At 29.0% G+C, this 15,895-nt stretch overlaps 1 protein-coding gene across 2 annotated transcripts in view; it reads right to left on the reverse strand.

The window, feature by feature from the left end:
* LOC111413487 (hemicentin protein echinoid) overlaps positions 1-15,895 on the reverse strand; it is a 114,429-nt gene that overhangs the window by 2,282 nt on the left and 96,252 nt on the right. The window contains exons 5-9 of one of the 2 annotated variants that reach the window (XM_071194418.1): positions 7,931-9,091; positions 4,282-5,262; positions 3,851-4,228; positions 3,438-3,788; positions 3,148-3,172 (exon numbers count right to left, since the gene is read on the reverse strand). In XM_071194418.1, the coding sequence (XP_071050519.1) occupies positions 3,159-3,172; positions 3,438-3,788; positions 3,851-4,228; positions 4,282-5,262; positions 7,931-9,091 (2,885 nt within the window). In that variant the 3' untranslated portion in view covers positions 3,148-3,158. The remainder of the gene's footprint in view (positions 1-3,147; positions 3,173-3,437; positions 3,789-3,850; positions 4,229-4,281; positions 5,263-7,930; positions 9,092-15,895) is intronic. The other variant, XM_071194417.1, reaches the window with a different exon arrangement.

Here is a 15,895-nt window from a genome sequence, read left to right on the forward strand (position 1 = left end):
AAACAACATTTACTTGATTTTTCAGAAAACTCAAAAAACTTTCATCATGTCGTAATGACGTAGGCATTTGCGCAAACTTTAAACCAATATTGTAGCGATTAAAGTTTGTTTGTAACTGTTGGACGATGATTCAAAAATCCTGTTCAACAGGGTAGTTAAGTAAAAGTGACCATTTTGGAGTTTATGCCCTTTTGGCTTGGCGCCGTCGATATTTTTCCACTTTTCACATCCACACCGTTCTTCATATTGACATTAATAGGTATAAAAGGAATGGCTAAAGGAATGGAAAAGAGTTATATAGGTGGCATGACAACAATGTAGTTAGCATTGCATCAAATACTGCAATTTTGTGCAACAACCAAACTCGATGTATAATCGGCTGTATAATGAGAACGTGACAGGAGTAGATAGAGCATCCTTAAGTTTATGAGAAATTCTATCAAATTTGCGAATCCCATAAATGAATCTGAGGCAACTATTCTGAACCTTTTGTATACTTTGTGACGTGACTGCATCTATAGCCTTATAATATACAGCAGACATATAGTTAAATTGTGAAAGAACAAACATCACAGAGGTGCACTATTAATTTCAAAGATAAACATGAACGATGCGGGTACAACCGACGCAAAAAAAATATGGTCTCTGAATATATGTTTGAATTTGTTTTCTAAATCTTAAGCTAGTATCTAAAATCATACCAAGACACTTAGCTTTAGGGTTCTTTTTAATTAAGGTATTATTCATCTTAATGGGTAAGTGCGAAGTAGTGTATTAAAACTCATTCACATAGATTTGTCAGGATTTATTTTTGAATTCTGTTGCTAATTCAAAAATCAAGGTCACCGCTAATATCAGCCTTTAGAAAGTGCAGGAAAAATATTTATTGGTTGTAAGTCACTATACTCTCGTGGGTTATCCTTTTTTGATGCGTTTCCATTCCAAGGAAAAGACACGGTCAACTAAACAACAATTCAATATGTTGGTCAAATATGGCAAAATGGTGGGGCAACACAGTTTGATCATCTTAATGGAAATTCCATCAGTACCAACAGCAGAAGATCTAATATATGCAATCACGTCAGAAACCAGAGGGATCTCCACAGTCTTAAATGAAAACTCATTGCTATAAGTAGGAGAACTATACAGATCAAGGTCAGAAGCCTGCAAATCTTTAATAATGTCACTGCCCACAAAATAATCATTAATCTGATCAGGATGTTTTAAATTTAAATGTAGATAAGATTTTTGAATTGGTTTTAAGTTCAAAATTTTCAAGTTATTCCACATCTGTTTGGTATTGCCCATAGCAGCAATAAAACCAAAATTAGCTCGCTTTTCATTTCTGATAGGTGCAGTAGTAAGATTACGAAGGGTCTTATAATATTCCCAATGAGCTACCATGTCTAAACTTGGTTTTAGCCTCATTTCTGAACTTAATCATTAATCTAATATTATCAGTCACCCAGGGTGTGGGAGGCTTGGTAAATCGATAAATTGATTCTAAATCATGCAGAAAAGATGATAGGCTTAATAGTCGTAGAGACTTAAACACTGGAGGTTGTCTACCTACATTCACACCAACATCGCAAAATAACCATATCATAATCAGACAAATTGTACGGGACCAGTCCATTGCGAAGAACGATGTTAGATGTTAGTTAACGATATAAGAGAGTGTTTTTGGTATTCTGGATTATAGTGACTTAAGACTTCGAAAATAAAGTTTAATATAAGTGAGGTAAAGCGAGTTGAGGTTGCTGTCGTTGTTTTGTGGAAAGATTTCATTGAAGATACTTGAAAATTTATAACAGTAAAACTATGTCGGCACCTTGATAACCAATCAATTAACTGTAGCTATGTTTAAATAGGTGTTTAGAATTTATTTGCAAATCTGACGTCCTTCATGATATTATTAAAACAATTGATGACAAGAATGTGATTATAGGAAAGTTACGGTATTAATTTTGGTAGATTTTTCAAAGGCATTCTATAGGCACCATAGGTCTTGATAAAGTTATTATTACGTTTTTCTGTTCACATAGACTAAATGTACAGACTGAGGTAAAAAGCTGAATTCAGGAATCGTTGGCTGAATCAGAAGGCTCAAATTCAGTATCAACATATTAAAATCAGCTGTGAGGGTTGATGCAATGTGATTAGGTACAAAGGGAAAAACGTAGGTTGCATTATTGAAATCTGTTCAGGGAAATCCAGCTCGTGTGCATGTGCGTGAGCGTAAAGACTGATAAAAATGTTGGTTTTAAATGTCTCAGATTCATGAAAATCCATATTGGTAGGCTAAACACATCATCACCAGAAGGTGAGGTCCAACATTCTCCTTATAGTTTTGGTGGTCTTCTCTTTGATTTTGCATTTTTATCGACTCTGTCATCTTCCATTCTTCCATAATCTTCCATTATCTTGTTCCAGAATCTTCGTTTTTGTCCCAACCATCTTCTTTCCGCATTGTTGTCTGATATTTTTGTATTATCAGATTGAACATCCTTTATATTTAATCTGATAATGGATAAAATAACAGAAAACCTTCCCAGAACAGCTGAATGCAAAATGGCATGCATGACAGAGACAAGAATTATGTCATTTATTCTCACATTATGGTTTTAAAGTACACTGGACTTAGAAGAAAGAAGAGTTTGCCTTTATATAAGTTAACGTTTTATTTTCATGAAATTATGATAAAAATCGAGTATTTTATATTATGAACTATGTTCATTGATTCAATTGAAATATATTAAATGTAAACAATGAATAAAAAGATATTATTTTAAAAAGTTAGCTTAACTCAAACATTCAATATGTGGCTAGAATAACATCGCAGTTGCACGACTCTTAGCGTTTCCAAATTGACAGTATATTCACCACTATTTATAATACTCTCCTGATATTTAAATAGATCTCGATGGAAAACATAACGTTTTTTTATAAACTAAAAATAATTTGGTACAAAGACAATAACTCAATTCTGTGTATTAAATAGTGTTTTTATAAAAGAAAAATTTATAAATTAATTTTTAGTGTAAAAAAAGTATATAGAATAGTTTGAAATAAAAATATCGTTATAAAAATGAAAAGAAATGTAAAAGAGTGTGTTCGACATCAAAATTAATTAAATAATGTACGTACGAGTATAATTTTTAAACCGATGTACCTAAAGAAAAAATTATTATAGTGTTACATTTCAGAATTTTTTTAATTTTTTCTTTCAATGAGTCCACATAATTAATTTTCTTATTAAACTGAAATTCTTTATTTTCTTATAAAACAATAAAAATTCTTTAAATCAAATCCGGTTTTATCAAAAATTAAAATTATTTTCAAATTAATAGTCGTGTATGGATTTGTTTTAAAGGATTTTTAACACAGATTAAAACATTTTAGTTCAAATTCTACAAAAAGAGTTATTATAAACTCACCAATATGTTGTTCTATGCGTTTCTTTGGTTTATGGACGGCTGCATAAGGATCATTACAGTATTCTTGTCGTGATGGATTATTGCTGTTCCTCATGTAATCATCGCCGTGGTTGCTTTGAGTTGTAATATGCGTGTAAGGTGCGTAATCATCAACAGCTCCATAACCTCCATGCGTTATGGGATCGTAACCGTAAGAATTTTGGCGATCTACGTTCAAATGGGGTTGTAGTTGGTTTACTGAATTATTAGCTGCCGCCGCCATTTTCATTTGCCAAAGCGAATCTTGGGAATTAACACTTCCTCCATTATTTGAATTTGAGTAACTATTCTCTAAATATCCAATATTAGCCCCTGTAATAAAATTAAAATAAAAAAAATTACATTTTCGATTAAGATGAAAATTTTATTCTTACATTCTCCGTTATTAATATTTGGTCTTGATTGAATATCAGGATTTCCAACGTGATATCCATAACCGTTTTGAGTGGCATAAACGCTTTTTTGATCCTCAAGAGCTAAGGCTAAATCTAAATTGTGATCTAAAGCTTTGTTTTCCATTCCCGTCGATGGATAGTAAGGTGGAGGTGCTTGATTTTGACTGGAAACGATTGTGGGCCGAACGGAATCCGATTCGTAATCCTTTGATTGGGCTTTTTTCGTTTGATTCTTTTTGCATCTACAGAACATTAAAACTAAGACGCCGAAGAGTATCGCTACGATTGCCGTCACGATTATCGCTATGACAGTTGGTGTTCCTAAAGCTGATGCTTCTTTAATATAAGCTGTTCCAACTAGAAAAAAAATTGTAATATTTTTTGTGTTTAATTGAATAAAATTAACTCACTTTCTGCTTCTATTGAATCACCACAATGTTCTAAATGAGTTCCCAAACAAAATTTCACCCGAACTCGCGATTGATACTCTTCGTCCATATTTAGTTGATCATCAAGAAGCATTTTTCCTCTGTACATTCTGGAAACGACTTGATCTAAGTTAGCTTCTTTGTAAGTTGACATCATCCCAGAAACTTCTAACGGTAAAGTATCTAAAACTTTCCACGTTGGAACTGGCATGTTTTCGTTCGTGATAGATTCAACAATAGCAACTAAAGGTAAACAAGTGCTGGGGACTTCAACATGTAAAACGTGTGATGATGGATCATATGTAACTTTTTGTGGAATCGGCAAACGATCCACACGAGTCGTCACCGAAATTTCATGCGAATAATCACTTTTTCCCTTTGAATTAACCGCTTTTACTTTAAACGTGTAATGTTGGTGTTGTTCCAAATGCGAAACGTTACAAGGAATGTCGTGTTTACAATCGGCTTCGGACCAATCTGGTGATCTTGTAATTGTTCCACAACCATCAATATTTAAATTATCGTTAGCTGGGATCTTTTTGTATGAAACGTAATACTTTGTTGTTGAAATCCCGCCGGTAAATCCTGCTTGCCAGTTTAATGTAACGTAATTCGGACCAATATAAAGTGCCGCTAAATCGGATGGTTTTTCCGGCGGCCCTTTCGGTTGTAAACGAATTTTAACGTCGATTCCACCCAAACTGTTCATAACATGACAATTGTATTCACCGTAATCCTGCTGTTTGATGTCGGATATTTGCAGTTTACTGATGTAAGTATCGTTCTCTTTGTTGCTGGGTTTAATAACGTAGTGACCCGCCGAAGAAGTAAGTTGGGAATTGCTGGATCCAAAGAACCATTTAAACTCCGGTTTTGGGTATGCTTGAACTTTACAAATTACTTCGGCTGTTTCGTGTTTGTCGAATGCAACTTTATTGTATTTATGGAGTATAATTGGTTCATCTATAATAAAAAGAAAAAATATTGTATATGAGTTGTTAAACAAAGTTTATTTAATTATTTAAACTTTGAAGTTGAATGACCTAAGCAGGGAGTGAGATAGCAACTGAGTTTTAAATCTATTTTAATCGAAAATTCCACCTTCCTTTAGTGTAAGTTAACTTTTCGCTGTATAACGTAGTTGTTTGTATATCAAGGTTGAAAGAGATCGAAAGGCTCTAACATAAATATACTTCGCGCAAAAACTATATTCTCAAAATAAACAATTTATTAGATTTATATCTTTCAAGGTTTTTTTTCTAAGAACATCCAAAGATTTCTGTATATATTTATAAAATACTTCATTTATCATCTTATATTGAGATATAAGAAATAATTGCAAAATTACGGGAATTAACATTTTATATTTCAAAATAATAAAGAGATTTTGAATAAAAGGGAAATTGAAATAAAGAAATGTATATATAAATACATTATTATATTTATATTATTACCCAACCTAAAAATACCACCTGTTGCAATAGATTATAAATATATTGTTGTTATAATCTACAAATTTACATGAATATTAATGTAAAAACAAGTAATTTATAATGTATCAGTTATTTAAATGTAATTGGGTTCGATTTAAAACAAATTAATTTTGTTTTTTGATTACTTTCAGTTTAAATATATACACAACCCAAATTTGTGTATTGAACTCCAACCAATTAAACGTATTTAACAAATTTATAAGTCAATAAGTCGCACATAAAATCACACACGATTAATTAAAAGTTTCTTCTTCAAATAACAAAAATTGTTAGTTTTGCCAAAAAATATTAGTTTGATTGAAATAAGGTTGAAAAATGTATGTATATTAAATTTGATACACTATTTCTAAAAAATTGAGTACTACAGCACCCTTGGTAAGTAATTTTAAAAGATAGCCTATTTAGAAAAGATTCAAAATTTAAACTAATATCAAATTTTCAAAAAATCATATCAACTCTATTTTAGAAAATAATGATATGAAATATATATCAAATGTAAGCTTAAACGTTCTAGATTATAGCAAGATATAAAAAGCATGAGATGGTATTATTAAAATTTTAAGATAAAAATTATTAAAGAAGATATTGTCAAATTTATAAATGAAATGCTATACAAAATTTTCAAAAAATCATAACTACTATGTTTTTAATATTGATGATATGATATATATGTTAAATTGAAGCTTAAGGGTTCTAGATTCTGAGATGATATAAAAACCATGGGATAGTATTATTAAAATTTCTTGTAAAAAATTATTATAAAAAAATGTCAAATTTATAAATTTAAAATAAAATCAAATTTTCAAAAAATCATATCAACTTTATTTTAGATAATAATGATATGATATATATGTCAAATGCAGGCTTAAACGTTCTAGATTATATTAAGATATAAAAAGCATGAGATGGTATTATTAAAATTTTAAGATAAAAATTATTAAAGAAGAAATGATCAAATTTATAAATGAAATGTAATAAAAAAATTTCAAAAAATCATATCAACTATGTTTCTAATATTGATGATATGATATATATGTTAAATTGAAGCTTAAGGGTTCTAGTTTCTGATATGATATAAAAACCATATGATAGTATTACTAAAATTTCTTGAAAAAATTATTATAAAAAAACGTTAAATTTAAAATAAAATCAAATTTTCAAAAAATCATATCAACTCTATTTTAGATAATAATGATATGATATATATGTCAAATGCAGGCTTAAACGTTCTAGATTATATTAAGATATAAAAAGCATGAGATGGTATTATTAAAATTTGAAGATAAAAATTTTCAAAGAAGAAATTGTCAAATTTATAAATGAAATGCAATAAAAAATTTTCAAAAAATCATGTCAACTATATTTCTAACATTGATGATATGATATATATGTTAAATTAGTGCTTAAAGATTCTAGTTTATGATATGATATAAAAACTATATGATAATATAATTATAATTTCTAGAAAAAAATTATTAAAGAAGAAATTGTCATATTACAAATCAAAAACACCACCAATTCTTCAAAAAATCATATCAACTGTGTTTCTAATATTGATGATATGATATATATGTTAAATTATAGCTTAAGGATTCTAGTTTATGATATGATATAAAAACTATATGATAATATAATTATAATTTCTAGAAAAAAATTATTAAAGAAGAAATTGTCATAAAAAGATCATATCAAGTGTGTTATTAATATTCATACGTATATATAGATATACGTTTATGTTAAAATGAAGCTTTAAAACAAGTTAAAATTCTCAGTCCTACAAAAAAGGCGTGGACATACCTGAAAAGGCACTGAAACTTGAATTACTTCCCAAAGGTTCATGTAAATCAACCTATTCAAAAAGATAACATCTGATAATTTGCACCACCGTGTGAACCACGTCTTTAAAGTTTTAAAAAATAACTCAACTGAAACATCTATGCGTTCTTGGAAATTTGAAATAGTGATACAAACTATTATGTGTTAAAAACGCCACAATGAAATAATTATTGTACTTTAATTGTGTTACTTTAAGTCGCAGATTGATTTAAATTTATTTTAAACCTTAATTTTCATAGAATAATTATAACAAATACCACTTTGATTTTTAGTACCAAAGCAAATATTAAAAGAATACTTACGTTCGATCCTTAAATGCATACTAGATTCAGCATTCCTAACTTCATTTTCGAAAGCGCACGTATACGTTCCTCTATCAGACGGTAATAATTCATTAGAATTCGGTCTGGCTTTTCCAGAAAATCTCAAAATACTCTGCACACTGACGGCGTTATTGCTCGAAACGGAATGTTCCGTTTTAACTTCGTACATATTCGTATCTGCTGTTAATTCTTCGTTGTCTTTTAACCATCTTACTGTTGGTTTAGGTTTTCCTTTAGCGCTACAAGCAACAGAAAAGTTTGGATCGCCAACTCGCTTCGTTTCTAAAGGTTTTAATTTGTATTTAAAACTGGGTGGTTGATGGACTTCTAATGTAACAGAAGCAACTTCCCCGGGACCGAGTTCATTAGTAGCTTGGCAATTATAAGTGCCTTCATTAACAATGTTAGCGCTGTTTATGGAATATTTAATCCCGGTAGCTAATATACTAGATTGACCGTCGTTACCCATTTTAAACCAACGATATTGGGGTGCTGGCCAACCGGAAGGTGATGCCGTACATGTTAACGTAACGGCAGATCCTTCGTTAGCAATTGGCTTATCCGGCATTATCCTGGCTTTTCCCGGTTTGTGTCTGATCAACACTGCAATCGACGCGTTTCCAATTTTCTCTAATGGGGCTCGATTATTCGGAACACCGCTAGGTTTTAGTAAATTAACAGCACGGCAAATATAAGTTCCTGCATTTTCCGCAGACACACGATTCAATCTTAACGTATCACCATTTTGTCTAAAATCCGGTTTACTATCATGAATCCATTCGATGATGTGCGAAAAAGGATTCGCCGTTACGTTACATTTAATCGTAACCGTTTCACCTTCTTCAGCTTCTTTCGTTTTTGATTCTAAGGTAACAATAGGCGCATATAAAACGTCTAAGGTTATTTCTTTTTCGCCGACTTTCCCCAATCCGTTATCGGCACGGCACGTGTATTGTCCGGCATCTTGAATGCTGACTCGATGCAGAACATGATTTGTTGATGTGGTTATAAAACGACCGTTCCTTGCCCAATGAATGCTGGTTGCTTTCGGTTTTGCATCGACGTTACATTGAAGAGTTGCCGCTGAATCTCTTTCAATTTTCAATGGATTTTCAGGACCAACTTCCACACGTGGGAAATCTAAAAAAAGAGAAACAAAAAAATGTTATAAAAGTGTTGAAAAAATCATCAATAATATTAGTCCATAAATAGAATTTTTTTATCAAATATAGGGAACTATTAATGAGGATACCAACATGTTCGTATAAAAGCAACAAAAAATCTATGAACGCAATTTACAACTCTTTTTTGTTTGTGTTTGTTTTTACTCTATATAAATATTTGATTGTTAGCACTGGTAAATAACGCAATTGATGCACACATCGACAATAACTCATAGCAACACTCGATTTTTCTCATTTTATTTTTAACCATTTTTATTTAAAACTTTTTCGTCTATATACATATTTAAGATACTTATCTAGAGATTTTGGAATAAAATTAAATTTAAACGAATCTCAAAAGTGGCATGTAAATTATTTACGGAATGTTTCGATTCCACAAAATAGCCGCAATGGCCCCTAGAGAAGGTAAGAGACTTGGTCGTGATTTTAAATCCTTAACAATTGTTGAATTTTTAACGGACTCCTTCCGACAGCGGCCACTTTATAATCGTGCAAATTTAAACAGAACTCGCTTTTTAAATAATTTATATCACTAGGTAAACCTCAAAAAATTAACATTAGCAACTTAATTAAACAAAGCAAAGAAATAACGTTTAATAAATAATTTTATTTTAAGTTGGGATTTAACTGTGTTATAATTTTAAAATGTTTACATAAAAAATTTAAAACTTTTAAAAGCATTAGTATCGATCTATTATAAAAAAATGTTAAATTTATAAATTTAAAATAAAATCAAATTTTCAATAAATCATATCAACTCTATTTTAGATAATAATGATATGATATATATGTCACATGCAAGCTTAAACGTTCTAGATTATATTAAGATATAAAAAGCATGAGGTGGTATTATTAAAATTTTAAGAAAAAAATTATTAAAGAAGAAATTGTCAAATTTATAAATGAAATGCAATACAAAATTTTCAAAAAATCATATCAACTATGTTTTTAATATTGATGATATGATATATATGTTAAATTGAAGCTTAAGGGTTCTAGTTTCTGATATGATATAAAAATCATAAGATAGGATTATTAAAATTTCTTGAAATAAATTATTACAAAAAAATGTCAAATTTATAAATTTAAAATAAAATCAAATTTTCAGAAAATCATATCATCCCTCTGTTAGATAATAATAATATGATATATACGTCAAATGCAAGCTTAAACATTCTAGATTACATTAAGATATAAAAAGCATGAGGTGGTATTATTAAAATTTTAAGATAAAAATTATTAAAGAAGAAATTGTCAAATTTATAAATGAAATGCAATACAAAATTTTTTAAAAATCATATCGACTATGTTTCTAATATTGATGATGTGATATATATGTTAAATTGAAGCTTAAGGGTTCTAGTTTTTGATATGATATAAAAATCATAAGATAGGATTATTAAAATTTCTTGAAATAAATTATTACAAAAAAATGTCAAATTTATAAATTTAAAATAAAATCAAATTTTCAGAAAATCATATCATCTCTCTGTTAGATAATAATGATATGATATATACGTCAAATGCAAGCTTAAACGTTCTAGATTACATTAAGATATAAAAAGCATGAGGTGGTATTATTAAAATTTTAAGGTAAAAATTATTAAAGAAGAAATTGTCAAATTTATAAATGAAATGCAATACAAAATTTTCAAAAAATCATATCGACTATGTTTCTAATATTGATGATATGATATATATGTTAAATTGAAGCTTAAGGGTTCTAGTTTCTGATATGATATAAATATCATAAGATAGGATTATTAAAATTTCTTGAAATAAATTATTACAAAAAAACGTCAAATTTATAAATTTAAACTAAAATCAAATTTTCAGAAAATCATATCATCTCTCTGTAATAATAATGATATGATATATACGTCAAATGCAAGCTTAAACGTTCTAGATTACATTAAGATATAAAAAGCATGAGGTGGTATTATTAAAATTTTAAGATAAAAATTATTAAAGAAGAAATTGTCAAATTTATAAATGAAATGCAATACAAAATTTTCAAAAAATCATATCGACTATGTTTTTAATATTGATGATATGATATATATGTTAAATTGAAGCTTAAGGGTTCTAGTTTCTGATATGATATAAAAATCATAAGATAGGATTATTAAAATTTCTTGAAATAAATTATTACAAAAAAATGTCAAATTTATAAATTTAAAATAAAATCAAATTTTCAGAAAATCATATCATCTCTCTGTTAGATAATAATGATATGATATATACGTCAAATGCAAGCTTAAACGTTCTAGATTACATTAAGGTATAAAAAGCATCAGATGGTATTATTAAAATTTTAAGATAAAAATTATTAAAGAAGAAATTGTCAAATTTATAAATGAAATGCAATACAAAATTTTCAAAAAATCATATCAACTATGTTTTTAATATTGATGATACGATATATATGTTAAATTGAAGCTTAAGGGTTCTAGTTTCTGATGTGATATAAAAATCATAAGATAGGATTATTAAAATTTCGTGAAATAAATTATTAAAAAAAATGTCAAATTTATAAATTTAAAATAAAATCAAATTTTCAGAAAATCATATCATCTCTCTGTTAGATAATAATGATATGATATATACGTCAAATGCAAGCTTAACCGTTCTAGATTATATTAAGATATAAAAAGCATGAGATGGTATTATTAAAATTTTAAGATAAAAATTATTAAAGAAGAAATTATCAAATTTATAAATGAAATGCAATACAAAATTTTCAAAAAATCATATCGACTATGTTTCTAATATTGATGATATGATATATATGTTAAATTGAAGCTTAAGGGTTCTAGTTTCTGATATAATATAAAAATCTTAAGATAGGATTATTAAAATTTCTTGAAATAAATTATTACAAAAAAATGTCAAATTTATAAATTTAAAATAAAATCAAATTTTCAGAAAATCATATCATCTCTCTGTTAGATAATAATGATATGATATATACGTCAAATGCAAGCTTAAACGTTCTAGATTACATTAAGATATAAAAAGCATGAGGTGGTATTATTAAAATTTTAAGGTAAAAATTATTAAAGAAGAAATTGTCAAATTTATAAATGAAATGCAGTACAAAATTTTCAAAAAATCATATCGACTATGTTTCTAATACTGATGATATGATATATATGTTAAATTGAAGCTTAAGGGTTCTAGTTTCTGATATGATATAAAAATCATAAGATAGGATTATTAAAATTTCTTGAAATAAATTATTATAAAAAAATGTCAAATTTATAAATTTAAAATAAAATCAAATTTTCAGAAAATCATATCAACTCTCTTTTAGATATTAATGATATGATATATATGTCAAATGCAAGGTTAAACGTTCTAGATTACATTAAGATATAAAAAGCATGAGATGGTATTATTAAAATTTTAAGATAAAAATTATTAAAGAAGTAATTGTCAAATTTATAAATGAAATGCAATACAAAATTTTCAAAAAATCATATCGACTATGTTTCTAATACTGATGATATGATATATGTTAAATTATAGCTTAAAGATTCTAGTTTATGATATAATATAAAATCTATATGATAATATAATTATAATTTCTATAAAACAATTATTAAAGAAGAAATTGTGATATTACAAATCAAAAACACCACCAATTCTTCTAAAAATCATATCAACTGTGTTATTATTGTTATTAATATTCATGACATGATATATATATCTTATTCCGACAGCGGCCACTTTATAATCGTGCAAATTTAAACAGAACTCGCTTTTTAAATAATTTATATCACTAGGTAAACCTCAAAAAATTAACATTAGCAACTTAATTAAACAAAGTAAAGAAATAACGTTTAATAAATAATTTTATTTTAAGTTGAGATTTTACTGTGCTATAATTTTTAAAATGTTTACATAAAAAATTTAAAACTTTTAAAAGCATTAGTATCGATCTCATTTATAATTTAATCCCATCCGTGTACCCTATCATTTGGGTATAAAGAGTCCCTTTTTTTATTTTAACCGTAAATTTGAATTTAAAACAATTTCCAATTATACCGTTAAAAAGAATCGGTTAAAAATTAAAACAACTACGTACATTTGTTTAAAGCAACGTTTATTATCGATTACATTGTGTTTACGAAGTTTACAGAAATGTTTATTTATTGAGACCACATCGGAAACTCTCTCACTGAAATGAGATCGCAAATGAACTCCCACATCGAAATCCTAACACATCTGGTCTCCGCATTCAGAGACGACGACGTGTTTCCGGAAGCTTGAACGTCTCTTTTGATGTTTTAACACGACGTTCTGTTTATGTTTATCCTAACCTCATTTCGACTTTAAAATTATGAATTAACTCGTAATGTATACAATTCTCAGTACGTAAATCATCTAAAAATTCGTCGATTTGTCGAATAAATAAATGGTCACGGTTGTTGTAATGGTGAGAAGTGAGAAGCAATTCGATCCCTTTCTGATTGTTTCGAAATTGCGAGGGTGGAATTCGTAAATAGGAGTTTGGTTGGAACACGTTCCATAACACGTTAGTGGAGAAAGGGGAAAATACGATACAACAAACTTTTGGGACGATGAAACGAAAACGGATCTGGGGTAACTTTGGATATAGATGGGAGGGCAAAACCGTTGGATCCGTCGCTCTCCTTTCATTTCCTATACTCCATCCAAACCTCCCCGTTTTATCGTGTTGTAGTAGCATTCGGCCAATTAACGTAATCACTGGAATTCGGGACAGATTAGGGGTGGGTGTCGGGTTCTCTCGTAATTATTTGGCAGTTTTCGTATGTGGTAAATTGTTAATTCATGCTATCATTTTCAGAGGGAATACCAATTTTAATCGTTATTAAAAGGTGATTTTCATTTTTTACAAAATCCATTGTATTAAATGAGTTTATAATCAATTCACAAGAGTAGTTGCGATCAATGCCAATGTAAGAAAAGAAAAAGAAAGCGAAGTAGAAGTGTTGTAATTGTTGGAAAGCGCACCCAACTAGCTACATTGTGCATTTGTCGATTCTACCTGAATAAAAGTCGATTCGAGAAAATTATTGTACCTTAAATCTTTTTATTTCTTGACGTTATTTAATACTGACAGGGCAATAACCATTATTGGAGTGTTCTATGTCAAAAACTGACTGTTATAGAACAATCTAAATGTGGCAAAAAGATGAAAATTAAAATCAGGTCTTTAAGAAAAATCAAAGCTAGTTAAAGTTATAACTATGCCTGATTCACTATAAAAAATTCAAAAGATTTTTAACACTACATAAGCTCATTTTGTAATCCAACATTAAAAATCGACAAAAACCTTAATGTGCAGTTGCAAAAGAATTTCGTAACAATGTTAAGTGGTAGTAACATTAACGAAAATTCCATGTGATGTTTCAGAACTACCCCAAAGCAATTAGAATCCTTATTTCTGAAAAAAAAAGAGGCTGAGCAGAATCTGGCCGTATCACCAACTAAATAATACCACCCAACAACTCAAGAGTGAAATACAAAAAACTAAATATATTTTTGACAGTGATTACCTGAGCAAATTATCAAATGATAATAAAACTGACTATTCACTCTGGAGAACTATGAATTGTAAGAGACTAAGAAGACGAATCCAGCAAAATCCACCAATTAAAACGCAGACGGTACGTGGGCAAAAAGCCAACAGATAGTGATACAGATAGAGTGAAGATGTTCTTGACGGGGGGAAATTTACCCAGAAGGATGGTAAAATCAGCACCATCTTTTAGATTAAAGTGTATTAGCGCTCTTTTGCCGGTGATACCGCCATAATGGTTATGAACAAACTTTTTGAAGGAGCGGCAATAAATCTAATATCAGTTAATAAAATTATCAATAAACCAACCAATGAGAAATCAAGAGGCTAAATGTGCTCATAAATAATATCCAAGTACTATATGCCGACACAGTACAATATTTGGGTATAACACTAGAAACTACACTATGCTAGAAAGGGTATGTCAAAAAGAATATAGGGCGAAACTCCACCCTATTAACATATAAACAAAATACTTGTGTACTAAACTAAACAAATTCTCAAGCTTGTATGGATATATGGCATATAGCTGTGGTATTGTATCTGTAGGAACAATTTAGCAGTGATAAGGAATATTGTGTTGTCCCTTGGTATTGTAGTAATAGTGACGTCCACAGGAAAATGGACACCGTTAGTCAGACCATTAGGAAATTCACAAAGAGTCACGAACAGCAACTTCTTCATCACGTTGATGTCGAAGCCATCCAAATCCTGGACAATACGAAGCAGATCAGAAAACTCCTAAAATCCTTCGAGCTGCTGTAATTTGTGTTGGTGCAAAAGTAAAGTGCTCTTGTACATATTAATATCTCATTCTAGAAGATTGAGTCATGACTTGTCCAGAAGAGATCCAATTTATAAACTCTATAATCTTATATGAACTAAGAATTATGAGCTAGAATGAAACGTCTTGAAGAATTAGTAATCTCGATTAATACTGTAGTAGCGGTTCTACCATAACCACGAGATTTTTAAGACAACACTTTCCTGATTTATCATTTAACTCGTCAAAGTTCTGGAAATTGATTGCGGTTAATGTACAGAAAATGAAATTTGATTGACAGGTGTTGATAATCCTTCAGAATGATGAGCAGATCAAACTGCAGAGGGTGTACTAGAATAGGAGATTTTCTGTAGGTTTTTCTAATTATTATATTAGTACTATAATTTGTAGGATGTCGTTAAAACAACTCT

This window comes from Onthophagus taurus, chromosome 2 (genome assembly GCF_036711975.1).
Source record: "Onthophagus taurus isolate NC chromosome 2, IU_Otau_3.0, whole genome shotgun sequence".
NCBI classification, from domain to species: domain Eukaryota; kingdom Metazoa; phylum Arthropoda; class Insecta; order Coleoptera; family Scarabaeidae; genus Onthophagus; species Onthophagus taurus.